Raw genomic sequence first — 15,108 nt, 5'->3', positions numbered from 1 at the left:
TACTATGTTTATTTGTTGGGATATTTAGTTGTATATCAATTGATGTATCACTAATAGAAATTTACCATTTAGATATAAAATGATAAGACTTGATAATTAACTATCATTTAAACTAATCAAGTAATGCTACATCATTTAATACATCAATTAGTATGCAAATTAAATATCCCACCTAAGTAAAAATATGGTTATTATGTAATTAAGGGCAGCTGGAAATAATAATGTGGTTAAATAAAAAGTTCATTCAGTTTATAAAAATTATGGAGAAAGACTCTTGCACCAACTTCAACAAAGGGGAAAAAAAATTCCTTTTACCTGTAAAGGAAAGAATATTGACAATATTATTGTAGCATCCAAATCACAAGATTCTCGTAGGATTGTCTCGCTAAAGTGACAGAGACTTGTCTTTCATGAGCTATAAAATGACAAGTTTTGCAGAGAACCAGAAACAAATAGTTCTGCAGAAATGTTAAAGGGAATCCATGAAATTTCAAATCAATAATTATGGCTCTCCTCCAATTGTTTCTGCTTGTATATATTTTTCTTCAGGTATGAAGGGAAAACCAAGATTAAACAACGAATTTTTCTCCTTCTTGAGGATTGAAAGTTGAAACCTTGTCACCTCTTCTCAGTTAACTGGTGTTTTCGTTATTACTTCCAAAATCATTTTTGTTTTTACCGTGGATTAAACTTCAATAACCAGTTCAAAATAGAGTTTAAAGCCTCAACTAACATCAAGTTAGATTCAAATTCTAATTACTTATACATTCTTATCCAATCAATAACTTTTAATAACAGCTTTACATCAATTTTACAGCACAAAATCATATTAAAAAAGGAAGCCAAATTCAAGAAATTAAATCTTAACCGAATACCATTGTAAATGCACACTTAGCACTTGATTTTTAAAAGCCGGCTAAACATAACTTAAATATGCATGAGATCCAAATTATTTTCCTACAGTAATAACATGCTAATAACATGCTAACAAAAGTTGAGATAAAAAAGTTTGTATCTTAAGCGAGGTATCACCAATTAATTATAGTCATATGTTGAGTATCATTAATGAAATAATTTTATAACACTAGTGAATAAATGACACAACAGATATCACATTATTTATGTATGAACTTTATGTCCCAATTTTATATGTGTGTTATTATTATTATTACTATTTTTCCCCATACGCTATTGACCTTTACTGAATTTTCTTCACTTATATAAAGGCCTTTAAGCGACGATGAATGAATAAAAGTGAAGTTATATTGTGTTTTTTAATTAAATTCTTGAGCACTGATGAAAAATTGAAAATTAACAAACAATAATTCAACAGCTTATGGAAATTAATATTCTATGGTATTAAAAAAAAATTTTTTTTTGAAAGGCTATGGTATTTAAATTAAAGCAAATAGAGAAGTGACATTCTAGTGAATACAGCCTAATTCGTCTTTGTGGGTAAGTGGTCTAATTTGTCTTTAGTTGTGGCGGCACATGGCACAAGCAACCAAGTTTAATATTATGTTTATCACGTATATATGGGCAAAGGATATGGGTATGAAGGGCATCTATCAATCACTAAACTCAATGAACAAACTATGCCAATTAAAATAATAATAACAAATTATTATTTACTGCGTTTCGTCTGAAATTGCGTTCCATGAGCACAAATTCGACAAAAAATTGGCCGGCTAAGACATCTTACTTGACGTACTCTTTACCTTCTGCTCATATTAGTCTCCATAAGCATGGCTTATCTTATGATAATGGAAGGCTTCATGATTAGCAATTGGCCAAATTTGCTTAGAAAAGCAAAATGCATCCCAATCCAAAGAATGATACAGATAGTAACTTGAAGCATAATAAATATACACATAAGAGCTGATCTGGTCCAAGATCTTAGACTTTATTAAAGTTTGGAAAAGTTACCACATGATTTAATAATTTTTCTAAACTTTAACAAATCTAAGATTTTGAATTGGAAAATTTCTATATACATATATTTTAGGTAGTTGCATGTTAGTTGACCTAAGGTCTTTATTTAAAATGAGATACTTTGAGCTTAAATCAATAAAACAATAATGTGTTGTCTAGTAAAAAAGTTGTAAATAATTATCTTCAATTCTTATCATAGCATTTATACTTATGTACAAATAGTATATATATATATATGTCTGTGTGTGTGTGTTCCAGTCAAGAATTTTAAAGTGCGGGAAACCTTTAAAACTGTAAGCCTTTAAAGCCATGTGATTTTACAGTTTTTCCGGACTTTCCCGCACTTTAAAATCCCTGACAAAAAAACTACTCATATATATATATATAATTAACTTCAATTCTTGTCATAACATTTATACTTACATACAAACAGATGTATAAAATTATATATGTATATATATGTAGATAGATAGATAGATAAATTAAAGTCCTATGATCTGAGTTATACAAAATTTTTCCATGTCTCATGCTCTGTCTGTAAATATAGTAGTATATATGTATAATTCTTAATTTTATATTTTCATGTTATAACCATGCCCGAATTATAACCTTGTAATAATTTTGGGAAAGCTGAGAGGTGGGAAGGATTTTTTTCATACATACACATCTATGAAGATGAATCTAAGTGGCACATCTAATTCCTAAATGAACTCTAATTGAAATGGTTGCATGTGCTACCTCAACCTCATGAAGGATTGTCATCATATTGCAAATCTAGGGTTCATTTATGTATAATTTTGGCTTCATTCTATGTGGATAATTCGTTCAACAAGGACCTTTCGCCTCTATATATATACATACACACACACACACACACACATATATATGGTTCAAGTAATAGATAAACTAACTCTCAACTCTCCATATGTCTCTTCCTCCACAAACAAATTCAACACATTTAAAACACAGCCAACGTCAAGATAAGTAAATAATTTCCATCTCTAAACACCTCATATTAACTTCTTAAGTTTGAGGAACTTGTATATGTAAACATCTAAAACAAGATAAAAACCCTAGGTTTTCAATCCCATCCACCAATACCAACCACACGCGTGCAAAACAGTATAACACAATCACCTTTTAATTCTCTGAATATCATTTTCTCTCATTTCTTCATCCTAAAGCCACCAAACGTTACATGCACGTTAATTAAAGACAACAATATCCTAACCTTTCATATGTCGCCATGAAAGCTGAGCTAAGAGCAAACACTTCGTCCATTTCTCTGCAAAACCCAAGCCTTTTTAACACTGGTCAAAGTTCCATACCAGGAGCACTTAGAGGGTGTCTTGGTAGCCTCGATGGAGCATGTATAGAGAAGCTTCTGCTTCACTGTGCCAGTGCTTTGGAAAGTAACGATGTGACTTTGGCTCAACAAGTGATGTGGGTACTCAATAATGTCGCCTCTCCAGTCGGTGACCCTAACCAAAGGCTTACGTCAAGTTTCCTGAGGGCACTCATCTCTCGGGCTTCTAAGGTTTGTCCAACAACACTTAGTAATTTCAATGGTAGCAGTACAAATCACAGAAGGCTAATGAGCGTGACTGAGCTAGCTGGGTACGTTGATCTAATCCCCTGGCACCGTTTTGGCTTCTGTGCTTCAAATAGTGCCATTTTAAAAGCAATTCAAGGGTACTCAAAAGTCCACATCTTAGATTTTAGCATCACTCATTGTATGCAATGGCCTACTCTCATAGACGCCTTGGCTAAAAGGCCAGAAGGGTCTCCTTCACTTAGAATCACAGTGCCTTATTCTAGGCCACCGGTTCCCCCTTTGCTTAATGTATCAACGGAAGAAGTTGGCCTTCGTTTGGGGAATTTCGCCAAGTTTAGAGACGTTCCCTTTGAATTTAAAGTAATCGATGACTCATCTTCAGCAGGTGATATCGTTATGTCCAAATTAGAGTCCTCCTCTAGCTTTCATTTTGAGTCACTATTAAGTCATTTGAGTACTCCTTCTATATTGAACCTTAGGGAAGATGAAGCTTTAGTTATCAACTGCCAAAATTGGCTACGATACCTATATGATGATGAAGGAAGGGGGATTAATGCTCAAGATGCTTCTTTAAGAGATGCTTTCCTCCATTTAATTAAAGGCCTTAACCCTTGTATCATGATTGTAGTCGATGAGGATTCTGATTTAAGTGCTTCTAGTCTCACGTCAAGAATTGCAACTTGTTTTAATTACCTATGGATACCCTTTGATGCCTTGGAAACTTTCCTGCCCAAAGAAAGTCGCCAAAGGCTAGACTATGAAGCCGATGTCGGTCACAAGATTGAAAACATCATAAGTTTTGAAGGTTTTCAAAGAATAGAGAGGTCAGAGTCAGGGTCAAAATTGTCACAAAGAATGAAGAATGCAGGTTTTTTCAGTCTTCCATTTTGTGAAGAGACTGTTAAAGAAGTTAGGTCATTGCTAGATGAACATGCTAGTGGGTGGGGCATGAAGAGAGAAGAAGAGATGTTGGCGCTCACATGGAAGGGTCACAACTCAGTTTTTGCCACAGCTTGGGTCCCAAATGGCTTGGAGGATTAAATTGGTGTGGACTTAAGTGGTTTGATTAGTTTACTGGCCTGCAAACCTGTGGTTATGGTTTTGCAATTTGTGTGGTCCTATCCTTTTTGGTGACTGGTGAGACGATTAGGCCAGTGACAGACTAGGGGCTGCTTTTTCTCTTTGTCAAAAGGCTGCAAATGGGCATGAGACAATAAAGAAAACGGCAGGATTATTTTGAGCATATAAGTTCACTGATCTGTCAAGATGTTCACATGAGATTATGAATCATGAAAGGCGAAAAGAAAATGAACATGTTGTCTTTCTATGAGACAAAAATATCCGTCACTTTGTTTCCCATATGTACTGCCTTTTTTTTTTTTCAGAAGTTTAGAAAGTAACCCAAGTAGGTTAGCTAGCCCTTTCTCAATCAGTCTGTAAAAATAAGAACTAAAAGTGTTATGTCTATCTACTCTTTTGTGAAATAGTCCAACTTCATTTGGTTAAACATGTCTATTGTGCAAAATTAATTTTTTTTTACATTTTCAGAGTTGAAATTTTCTTCCATACATGTAATAACAAAACCAAAATGAAAGTTTGTCTTTGATATATTCATAAGAATAATATAATCATAAAATAATGATCATGCAATTAATTTGAATCATTTTGAATTTAATCGGCACGGACAAAACCGGGAGCCGCTTTTACATAATAAAATACACAAAATCATAGTCTTTTAACACCAAGTAAATCAAGTGATCAAATTAAATGTTGACTTTTATTATTATTAATAATAAAACTAAAAATTAATTGGCCCATAAAATATTACTAAATATTTTTCTTCTCTTTCCTTTAAGAATGGCAATGGGGTGGGGTGGGAAGTTCTACACTATTCCCTGCCTCATTAAAAATTTCACCCTTATTCCCACCATATTCCCTAATAAATTTAGTGGGGTGAGGATAGAAAATCTCTATATGGGGAATGATTTCTCTATCCCCATCTCATTCTCCATTTGCTTCTTTTATAGTAAGTACAAATACATCATTTCAGTAAACTAAAAATTAGATACTTAAATAAAATCATAACCATATTATAAAGTATTTAAATTATTAAAAAAATTTCAAAAGTTTGAAACAATATCTTGAAATGATATCAAAGCTGCAAAATGTTTGAAGAGAGGGGCACCTTAAGACTTAAAAAAGAAAAGAAACATAACAATATTTTAGAGTTGAATAATATTTATATTGTAGGGATTTTCTTTTAATTATAACATATTTATATTAGGTAAAAATAAAAAAATATTAATCAATATTGTAATTGATAAAATAAAAATTATTAAATAAAAATTAAAAAATATTTATATATGCTGGGGATTGGGGTTGGAGTGGGGGGGGAAAAGGATAGGTGAAGAGTACAAAACCAAACCTCTCTCTATTAAGAACTTGGGGATTATCTTTCCTCTATTCCCCACTTCATTTACCAAAAAATATTCAAAATTCACCCTATTTAGGCGGACTTATGGAATCGCTTATGGAATCCCAAACGACGAAACCCATAGAGCATTTTGTCATCCCAATTTCTCTCCTATTTTCTCTCCATAATTAATATTATTTGTATGAATATCATTAACATGCATGCCCAGCACTGTTCTTCTAATCTCTCTTATTTTCTTTTATGCACATCTTAGTGCAAAAAAACTTAAAAAGTAATTTGTGAAGGAACTAAAATAGAAACTAAAACGAGAAGGTTGAATGAACAACATTAGCCCAATTAATTAACATTCTTTTTTATTCATATTAGGTCTAGCCTTAGGCCAATATTAATCACTTAATTGGCCCTTTATTTGATGCTGGTTATTAAAGCTAGGCAATGATAAATGTCATGCCTCTGTGTTTACATATTTACCCCTAAGTCAATATTCATTCTAATGATCATTTTATGTATGCGTGTGTTTGTTCCAATTTAGGATCTTGAACTTCGTTAAAGTCTGAGAAAACTATTAAGACATATTTTAATAGTATAATGCCGTTATTCTATTAATTTGTATAGATTAATAGTTTTCTCATTTGTGTGTGTGTGTGTGTGTATAAATGGTACAGATGCACTCATGTTTTTTTTTTTTTTATGTAGACATGCTGTTAAATCTTGCTGGTTAATTTTCAATATACTATAAAATCATGCGGTTTAATAGCACTAAAAACTAATTATATTAAACCGTAAGACTTAACAGCGTATCTACATGAAAAAAAAAAAAATGAAGACGCCTACCAATAGCTTCTTATCACTTAACTATTGCGTTTAAGTTTCAACCTCAAGATTAAATAGCTTTTTTGAACTTTAATAAAGTTCAGGATTCTGGAACAGATCGACACCATATATGTGTGTGTTTGTGTGTGGAGGGGTATTTTAACTTAAAATTTGGATATCAAAATCTGGTCATTTATTTAGTTCAATCCAAGGCTGAGATGATTGCTTATATAGCGTTAAAACTATATATTAAAAGGAAAATCAAAAAACAAAAAGCGCGGAAATATTAAACTTAAGAAAGGAAACGAGAGAATATATGACTCTTCTTGTTCTACTATTAAACTTAAAATTTGCACTTTTTTTGCCGGGGGTGGGGGGGGGGGGGGGTTTATAAGGGGATGGTTTATCAATATATTAGTTTTAAGTTTGTCCAAATATAAAAAATGGCAGCATGAGCATATTATTTTTGGAGACAAAATTGAACTGCACAAATTGCAGCAGGACAACTGAACTTGCAGTTGGGCACACAAGTAAACCTGTAGCATGATAAATTTAAGGTATATGATTGAGAACTTCCCTAATATTTTCAAACAAGTCCAAGAAACAGAACGTCAAATAACTAAGACAAAGCAAGGCTCTGATACCAACGAAACGAATAGGGCCGCATTACCTTGGTATGCCTATGAATAGTCGCACTCATACCCAACATGTACAGCTAATGCCTAATGGGATGTGCCAATATCAAATCTAGAATGTGATCTTCAGTTCGATGCTGACACTCCGTTTTTCTGTTTGAGTGATAAAATAGGTTTCCTTTCCATTAACCCCCTACAAAATCCCAAGTTGGATGTTAACGACAAATAAAATTTACTACTTTTATAAGAACATTACGGCCATTAGTGGGTTCCATGGTGTAGTGGTTAGCACTCTGGACTTTGAATCCAGCGACCTGGGTTCGACTCCCGGTGGGACCTTTTTGAATTTTCAATGTGTTTGAATAGAACGTATGGCCCGTTTTGTTCAACAAGACCACTACAAAGTTCAGAGCCCAACTTTCTTCATAGGCTTGAAGACCGTCATCTCACGTGAAGGCAAAGGCAGAAAGAGGTAGCAACCATCATCATTTCTCAGATAATTGGAAATTCTTCCTTCTTTTATCATTGCATGAGCAAAACACCGAGAACTATTTTTGTATGCATAAAAAGAAAAGCTTTTTACTTCAACACGCTGAATTCATTCTAAACTTACCATTTCTCAGCATGCATTCTGTCATCTGCTTACCAATAAGCAGAATAACAAGAGCATGAATTGCTCTACCTTCTCCACCAGGCCAACTAATAATGAGCAGAAGTTCTCTTGTTATGCTTGTTATCCTATAATATGAATAATAGAAAATTAATTATTCAACACAAGGATTTAGATTCGGAACTCCAAATAAAAACCACAAGAGAAACCAAATAATTTAAAGCGTTATTGTTGTTCTCTTGTAATGTTCTAATTATATAATAGAGATGGTAAAATGTCAGGTTTAGGCTTTAAAAAAAATTCATTTTATTTACAAATTTATAGTTTTTAAATTTTTTATTTTTATTAGAATAAGCTTTAAAATTCGGGCTCAAGGTATTTTAAACTTTAAATATAAGTTACGAGTGGTTAAATAAACATTAAAATATATATTTTAGGTAATTTTATATTTTTAAGTGAATCTTAAACCCAAATTTAATATTTAAAAAAAATATACTTAGGTAAAATTAATTCTGGAACTCAAGTCGGATCAGCCAATTTTTCCCCTACCTAAACTAAAAACATGTCTCTTAGAAGTTTCGAGTAAAAGGGATTACGGGGGTGATCCCACAAACTTAATTATGATATACAATGAGATCTCCGTATCATGTCATTATTTTTAATGAGATTTTATGGATTTAAATAAAAGTTATTGCTAGTAAGAAAGGTATCAATGAATCTCATTAAAATTTGAAACATAATGATGCGAAATTTGAAGCTTTGGACTTGGTTTGGGCCCATTATTTTTTAAGTTTTGGCACAAACTTCTTAAGGCGCGGGAAGAAAACGACATCGTTTCTTTGGCTTGGGAAAGCAAAGAGAGATGATTGGTTCATGATTGTAAGGATAAAAAGATCCCCATCATGGGGGTTTTGTAATTTGTAAAGGCCGATGGGGTGTTTACTTTTCTGAAAAATTAATGTTTTTTTTTTTTTTTCAGTTTCAACTTTCAACAGAATGTCAGAAATACCCTTTGTTCTTTAAAGTTGGATTGGACGGACCGTTTTCAACTTAAAAGCAGAATGCCAAGAAGGCAAGAAGTTGATAATTAGACAAACTCTCTAGGTACAGTTGCAACGACCAAAAAGTGAAGCCGTAAATGAATTTGCCGTTTGGGGTTAAAAATGTAATTCCAAAATAATGTTGATCTTGATCTTGATCACGTGACACTCGCTAGCCTATCCTATCCTCATCGTCACGTGCATGCATGAACGTAGAAAAGAAAAACAAAAAAAAAAAAAGTTGGTTGCTTTGCAGATGCAGCATGCAGGGCCTTCAGTTTTCATATGTTTTTAGAAAAACATTTACTTCGTTACAAATACAATTGAAATTTTTGCAGGTGGTAATGTTTATAAGTTAAATTTTGAATAGTTCTTATTCAATGCGAATATTTATACATTTTACTTAAAATTACAATGCAAATTTGAAGTTAGTTTATAATATATATTAATTAGAGCTAGATGATAATATTTAGCTCTAATATGTATTTTAAAACGAAAGACTGCCCATATTTTATGATTTTTTTATATTTTAAATTTTATTTACACATTTTATATTATAACTAGTTAACAATAATGTTTTTATATGCAATGAAGTTTCACAAGTTTCTTACTAAACATCAGAGGCGAAACAAAGCTAGTTTAGATATTGGAAAATATAAAATCCCTGTATTCTAAAAGATGATCAAACTTTCATATGTAGTTAAGATTATCGTAACCCTATTTACAAGAGTCACTTTAAATTGAATTATCAATTAGCTATATTAAAATTGGTTTAGAGCTAATTAACTCAATGTCTTAATCACTTTTTTAACTTATTTTGTTACACATAAAATCAAGAATTAGAAATAATTTTATCACAAAATCATTTAAAAAAAAACATTTAATAAGGGAACAGATGGGTAACTACAACAACATGAATACATGATCCATTGTCAACTAAAGATGGCGATCTTTCAGTGAGGCCAACAGAAAGATTGTGGTCCAACCTAAGTCTCCAACTAAAGGACCCAAATGGGCAATTCAGTCTTTCAACATCATCACATGCAGGCAATATATAAATGGAAAAAGAAAGAATGAAAAAATTAAAGTTAAAAATATACATATATATAAAATAGTAAAATGAACAAAATAATAGAGCTGGTGGGTGCACAAGTATAGAGACTTGCAGCGATGAAAATGGAATGAGAGAGAAGCAAGCCAGCAAAAAAGCTTCAGTTCTAAGCTTAGGGTCTCCCTCAACAAAATCCCAGTTGTTTATTTTTTATTTCTTATTTTAATTTTTTTCCCTAACCTACTATTAAGTATTTTAACATGCTATGGTTTACCAAAGACGATAGTCTATGGAGAAAAATTATTTTCTTAGCAAAGAGCCAAAGAATGTCAGATAGATAGAGGTTACAGTGTAAGGGTCACGCACACAACATCTGTTTTTGGTTGCTTCACATAGTTTTATTATATTATCTTATATTATATTATATTATAATATATTTATATACATCTCTCTTTTCTTGTCTTTGAGCTCCTTATTGCTTCTCTGAGTCTTGTCTTTGTATCGTGTCTCTGTTGAAACCCACCACATTGCTTCTGCAACTAAAGTTGACTGCTAATTGTGAACTTATTTGCAAAACCCAAAAGCAGTTTTGCAAGTTATCAATTTTGTTTTTATTCTTTCCTGCTTGTCTTGTTGCTTATATCAGAATATGATGACTTTCTCCCTCAGTGCTCCTCCTCACTTCCCACTTGGCCTCCTAACATCCTTGTCTCTGTTGGGTTGTTAAAAACATCCATCTTTTTCCTTTTTTTAATCTTATACTAATTCCAAAAAAAAAAAAGGACGCTTGATTTGAGCAGGGTTTGTTCATTGGAGGAGTCATGGCAGTTTGCTGTGATCTTGAAGTTGATGTGAATGGTCAAGAGACTTTCATGGTGGACAAGGTACAATCTTTTAGTTGTTTTGCTTTGCATCTTCACTTTGTATTCTGGGTTCTAATTAATATGTTTTTTTTTTCTTGTGTCTTTGATTGTGAAGATTGGAGTTTTTATGAGTGAAAAGTGTCATGATTCTTACATTCTCTTGTAGTTTGTTTCGATTCTTTTTTTTTTTACTTTTTTAACCATGTTAATAGTTAATGCGCTCTATGGCCATGGGCCTATGGCTATCGCTGGACCTTCACCATTAAATTCGTACCTAACCTATAATGCAGTGATGTGGGAAGTTTACAACTTTACATTAGCTTCTGATCTTTCTATTATAGCTTCTGGTTCATCGCCATTGTAGGGCTGCTACTTTTTTCACTTTCGTTTGTTTATTCTGTCATTTATTGCTCTTGTTACGAGGCTTTAATAATGGTCATACCGTCATTTGCTTTATTCACATGTTCTGAGAAGGACCATGGTTTGCTTTCATCTTTGGCCTTCTTTGCTGTTGTGATTAGTCAACACCGCGTTGTCTAGTTAACATTCCAAAATTTATTCTCCATAACGACCTCTCATCCTTTTATGGTCTGTATTTTCCCATCAATCTCCCTCATTTGTTTTGTTAAATTCAATGAGTTAATTCATTTTTACAAACATCAATTTAATTCTTTCGGTGGAATCTAGGCACTTAAAGGTTTCATTGTGAAGTGATAGTGATTTGGAATGATCTTAAATTGCCTCAATTACTTGTTATCTTGCCTCAAGCTTTATTACTTAGATTCTTCTCTGTTCTAGTTTTGTCATTGTAACTAAAGAAATTATGGTCAGGTACTAGTTGTTTGTTCAAGAAGTATAATTTTAATAATTATTATGTAAAATTTGTGGGTTAATTGTAACACATCTAACTCTTTCTTTTTTCTTCACGGCTATTTGCAGAAAATCATTACTTCATACTCCTGCAGATTAAGCAAGCTATTTGGTAAATCAGTTGGTATTGAGAAAAATCTTAAAGTGATATTCCATGACTTTCCTGGAGGAGCAGAAGGTTTCGAGCTAGTGTTAAGGTTTTGCTACAATGGCAGAATCGATATAACTCCTTCCAATATCTCCCTCCTACATTCTGCTGCACAATTCATGGAGATGAACAAGTCCGCTTCTGAAAAGCACAATTTATTGGAACAAACAGAAAAATCGCTTGAAGAGATCAAGTATTGGACTTGGCAAGAGCTTTTGATTGCTTTGAAGCAGTGCCAAGATTTTCTGCTGATTGCAAATTCTGCTGGTGTACTTGGAAGATGCCTGGATTCTTTAGCGGGGAGGCTGGCTTTGACTAGCGAATCGAGTCCTTGTGCATCAACTTCGTCCCCAGATAGCTCCAGTGTTCGGTTCTCCAGTGACAGTAGAAGCACCGAGAGTCTAAAAAACAGCTTCACTCGATCAACTTGGTGGTTTGAAGATCTATTACTTTTGAGTCCCAAGTTGGTTGAAATGGTGACAAAATCCATGGTCTCGAGAAACATCGATCATGCTATTATAAGTAAGTTCCTCCTTTTTTACCATAAATCGAAGTCCTCCGCAGCCACAGCAGACGAGAAGTGCAAAATTGTGGAAACTATCATTGATATGCTCTATACTCTTGACCAGAGCTCTGTTTCTTGCAAGAGTTTATTTGGGTTTCTTCGGGTTTCTTTGAGTTTCAACTTAAGCAAAAGTAGCAGGAGCAAGTTGGAGAGTATGATAGGCTATCAGATGGATCAAGCTACTCTAGACAATCTACTTGTCCCATCTCCACATGGGACAAATTACTTATATGATGTGAATCTTGTTCTTAGGTTTCTGAAAGCATTTATTCAAAGAGGTGGTTTTCAAGTATCTTTGATGCCAATGCAGAAAGTTGCTAGCTTGATGGATTTGTATATGGCAGAGGTAGCTCCAGATCCTTGCTTAAAACCCTCAAAGTTCCTGGCTCTGGCCAAGGCCCTGCCAGATTCTGCCAGGGAATCTCAAGATAAAATGTACCATGCCATTGACTTGTTTTTTGAGGTACTACATTAAACTCACAAGATTTATTTTAGGTTGGTTGTGGCTTTAAAACGAAATGGCCTAGTAAATAAATTCCATTACATCATGTCCTTATGAATCTGTGAACTGAATCTGGTTTAAATATAGGTGCATGCAGGATTGTCAGAGGAAGATAAGATAAAGATTTGTTGTGCTCTTAACTATGAGAAACTCTCAGCTGGAGCTTGCCTGCACCTTTCTCAGAATGCAAAATTTCCATCAAATTCAGCAGTCCAAGCTCCCATCTCTCAACAATTCAAGGTCAAAAGCTTACTCCACACCACTAATAATTACAAATTCGAAAATGATCCACCTTGTAGCTTCAACAAAACTGAAAAGAAGGGTAAGGAAGACGAAGCCAATGAACAAATCGTTCTCTATGCAGGGAAACCCGATCTTTCTGCGGATAATGAGAAGCTGAGAGCACATTTGCAAGTAATGCAATGCAGGGTAATGGAATTGGAGAAAGTTTGCCGAAAGATGCAAACCCAGATGGCAAAAATCATGAAATTGAAAGTCTCAAGGCATAGCAATGCAAGATCCCTACCCAAGCTTTGTTCATGATAGAAATTTTGCATAACTTATGTCTCTAGGACATTAATTTTCTCACATACTTATAGCATGAGAATCATTTTTAGTATTTGAGAACTTGCTTGTACAGTTACAGAAAAAAGAAGCGAGAGAACTTTTGTGTGATTTTATCCTGAGTAGCAGCTGTTTATTCTCTATTTTATTCTCTGTAATGTAATGTCGTGTGTTGTGTAAGATAGGTCACAACAAATGTGAAGTCCTTTTCTTCAAGTCGCTCTCACACTGTGCAAAAGCTGTAACGCAAATTTGGCATATGCTCTGCATGGAAGGCAAAATTTTGTTGGGTGACTCAAAAGGCTGAATATACTTCATCAAGATCATTCCATTCTTCTTTTCTTCTTTATCTTTTAGCAGGAGTCTCAGAAAAGAATCATTAGCAAACAATGAAACGCCGTGGCAAACATTTATTTTAATGAGGGCATCGGATATTAACACTTCTATCGAATATTCTGTATAAAATGGTGGCAGAGAAGGAAGTTGGTGCCATTGCCCATAGATGTGGGGCTTTCTTATCAGAATAAAATTTAAAGAACACGGCAAAAATAGCGAATGTTATCAGTTTCATCGTTTTGTTAATTCCCTGAAATTAATTTGGCGTTGAATGCAGGTGGCTCAATGAGAAGGGGCGGTTGATTTTGTTTCATCATTGAGTGTCAAGGGGACCGAATACTTACAGTGCCATGAATGCGCCCTTACATGAATTTTTAATTGGTCCGCACATGTTCATTTTATACCAAATTGTCTCTTACTGCATAAAAGTCGTACATATGTGCCGTAACAAACAAGAAATTAACTTGTTCTATCGTTAGTAATTAAGATAATTAATTGGTTAATTCCGCTTGAGCCGAGAGAATATTAATGGAGAGAGCGAGAACAGGCAAAGATAAGGAGGTTGGTAATTTGCTTAGACGTTACTCTTCTTGCAGTTCCAAGATTTACTCACTACCAATTCCGATCCAAACAATATAATTAATTTATTTATTAGTGAAGTTACAAAGAACATCCTAAGTAAGTCAAGTAAATATATTACCCAATAGTTTCGATGTTGTTTGGTGTTTATTTACCGTCGATGCCATTGCCTGGGGCTGCGGCCAATTACTAGGATAAATGAATTGGCAACGACGTTGCTCATTGACCATTATATATATATCGACTTGTCATTGACTGCGAGGATTGAGGATTGTGTCATGCGTGCGTTGTCATTGTGATTTGTGGATCGAATTCATTTTTTTTCTTAATGGGCCTGGGCCAAAAATGTTTTAAGAAAATGTGAGACTATCAGCACCCTAGTAATTTTCTTCTCAATTTCCTTCTACGTCAAAACCTACTTTAATTCCCTAAATAATTTTTTTTCTTTTTTAGTTTCTTTCTGATTCAAAAAAAAAAAAAAATCAGTTTCTTCCAAACAACTCCGATTACAAAATTTTTTTACAAATTTTTGAATTATTAAATCATATATATTTAACCCAAAAAAATGATATATAATTTCATAATTAAATGTGAACTCAAATAGCTATTAT

General features: G+C 33.5%; 2 protein-coding genes and 1 non-coding gene across 4 annotated transcripts; all 3 read left to right on the top strand.

The window, feature by feature from the left end:
* Window positions 1-3,178: 3,178 nt before the first annotated feature.
* LOC18053099 (scarecrow-like protein 32) lies at window positions 3,179-4,566 on the top strand. Its single transcript, XM_006447389.2, has one exon. The coding sequence runs from the start codon at window positions 3,179-3,181 to the stop codon at window positions 4,526-4,528; it is 1,350 nt and encodes a 449-aa protein (XP_006447452.1). The 3' UTR covers window positions 4,529-4,566.
* A 3,070-nt stretch (window positions 4,567-7,636) lies between these two features.
* Window positions 7,637-7,708, top strand: TRNAQ-UUG. The gene has a single exon. It is a non-coding gene; the product is annotated as a tRNA-Gln (tRNA).
* A 2,459-nt stretch (window positions 7,709-10,167) lies between these two features.
* On the top strand, window positions 10,168-13,798 carry LOC18053098 (BTB/POZ domain-containing protein At3g22104). 2 transcript variants are annotated; one of them, XM_006447387.2, is made up of 3 exons: window positions 10,168-10,954; window positions 11,873-12,979; window positions 13,106-13,798. In XM_006447387.2, exons 1-3 carry the CDS (start codon window positions 10,892-10,894, stop codon window positions 13,559-13,561), a joined length of 1,626 nt encoding a protein of 541 aa, XP_006447450.1. In that variant the 5' UTR covers window positions 10,168-10,891; the 3' UTR covers window positions 13,562-13,798. The 2 variants fall into 2 exon arrangements, with proteins under 2 accessions (XP_006447450.1, XP_024047457.1); XM_024191689.1 differs by lacking the exon at window positions 10,168-10,954 and adding an exon at window positions 11,038-11,521.
* Window positions 13,799-15,108: the final 1,310 nt, after the last annotated feature.

This window comes from Citrus clementina, unplaced genomic scaffold (genome assembly GCF_000493195.1).
Source record: "Citrus clementina cultivar Clemenules unplaced genomic scaffold, Citrus_clementina_v1.0 scaffold_2, whole genome shotgun sequence".
Lineage (NCBI taxonomy): Eukaryota > Viridiplantae > Streptophyta > Magnoliopsida > Sapindales > Rutaceae > Citrus > Citrus x clementina.
This window is presented reverse-complemented; position numbering and strand designations above follow the sequence as displayed.

What these genes read in the sequence shown, in the direction of transcription:
- LOC18053099 (XM_006447389.2), top strand. Translation starts at nt 3,179, where the DNA reads ATGAAAGCTGAGCTAAGAGCAAACACTTCGTCCATTTCTCTGCAAAAC.
- LOC18053098 (XM_006447387.2), top strand. Translation starts at nt 10,892, where the DNA reads ATGGCAGTTTGCTGTGATCTTGAAGTTGATGTGAATGGTCAAGAGACT. An exon ending in AGACTTTCATGGTGGACAAG is followed by an intron (nt 10,955 to 11,872) that starts GTACAATCTTTT and finishes GGCTATTTGCAG; the next exon opens with AAAATCATTACTTCATACTC. An exon ending in CCATTGACTTGTTTTTTGAG is followed by an intron (nt 12,980 to 13,105) that starts GTACTACATTAA and finishes GTTTAAATATAG; the next exon opens with GTGCATGCAGGATTGTCAGA.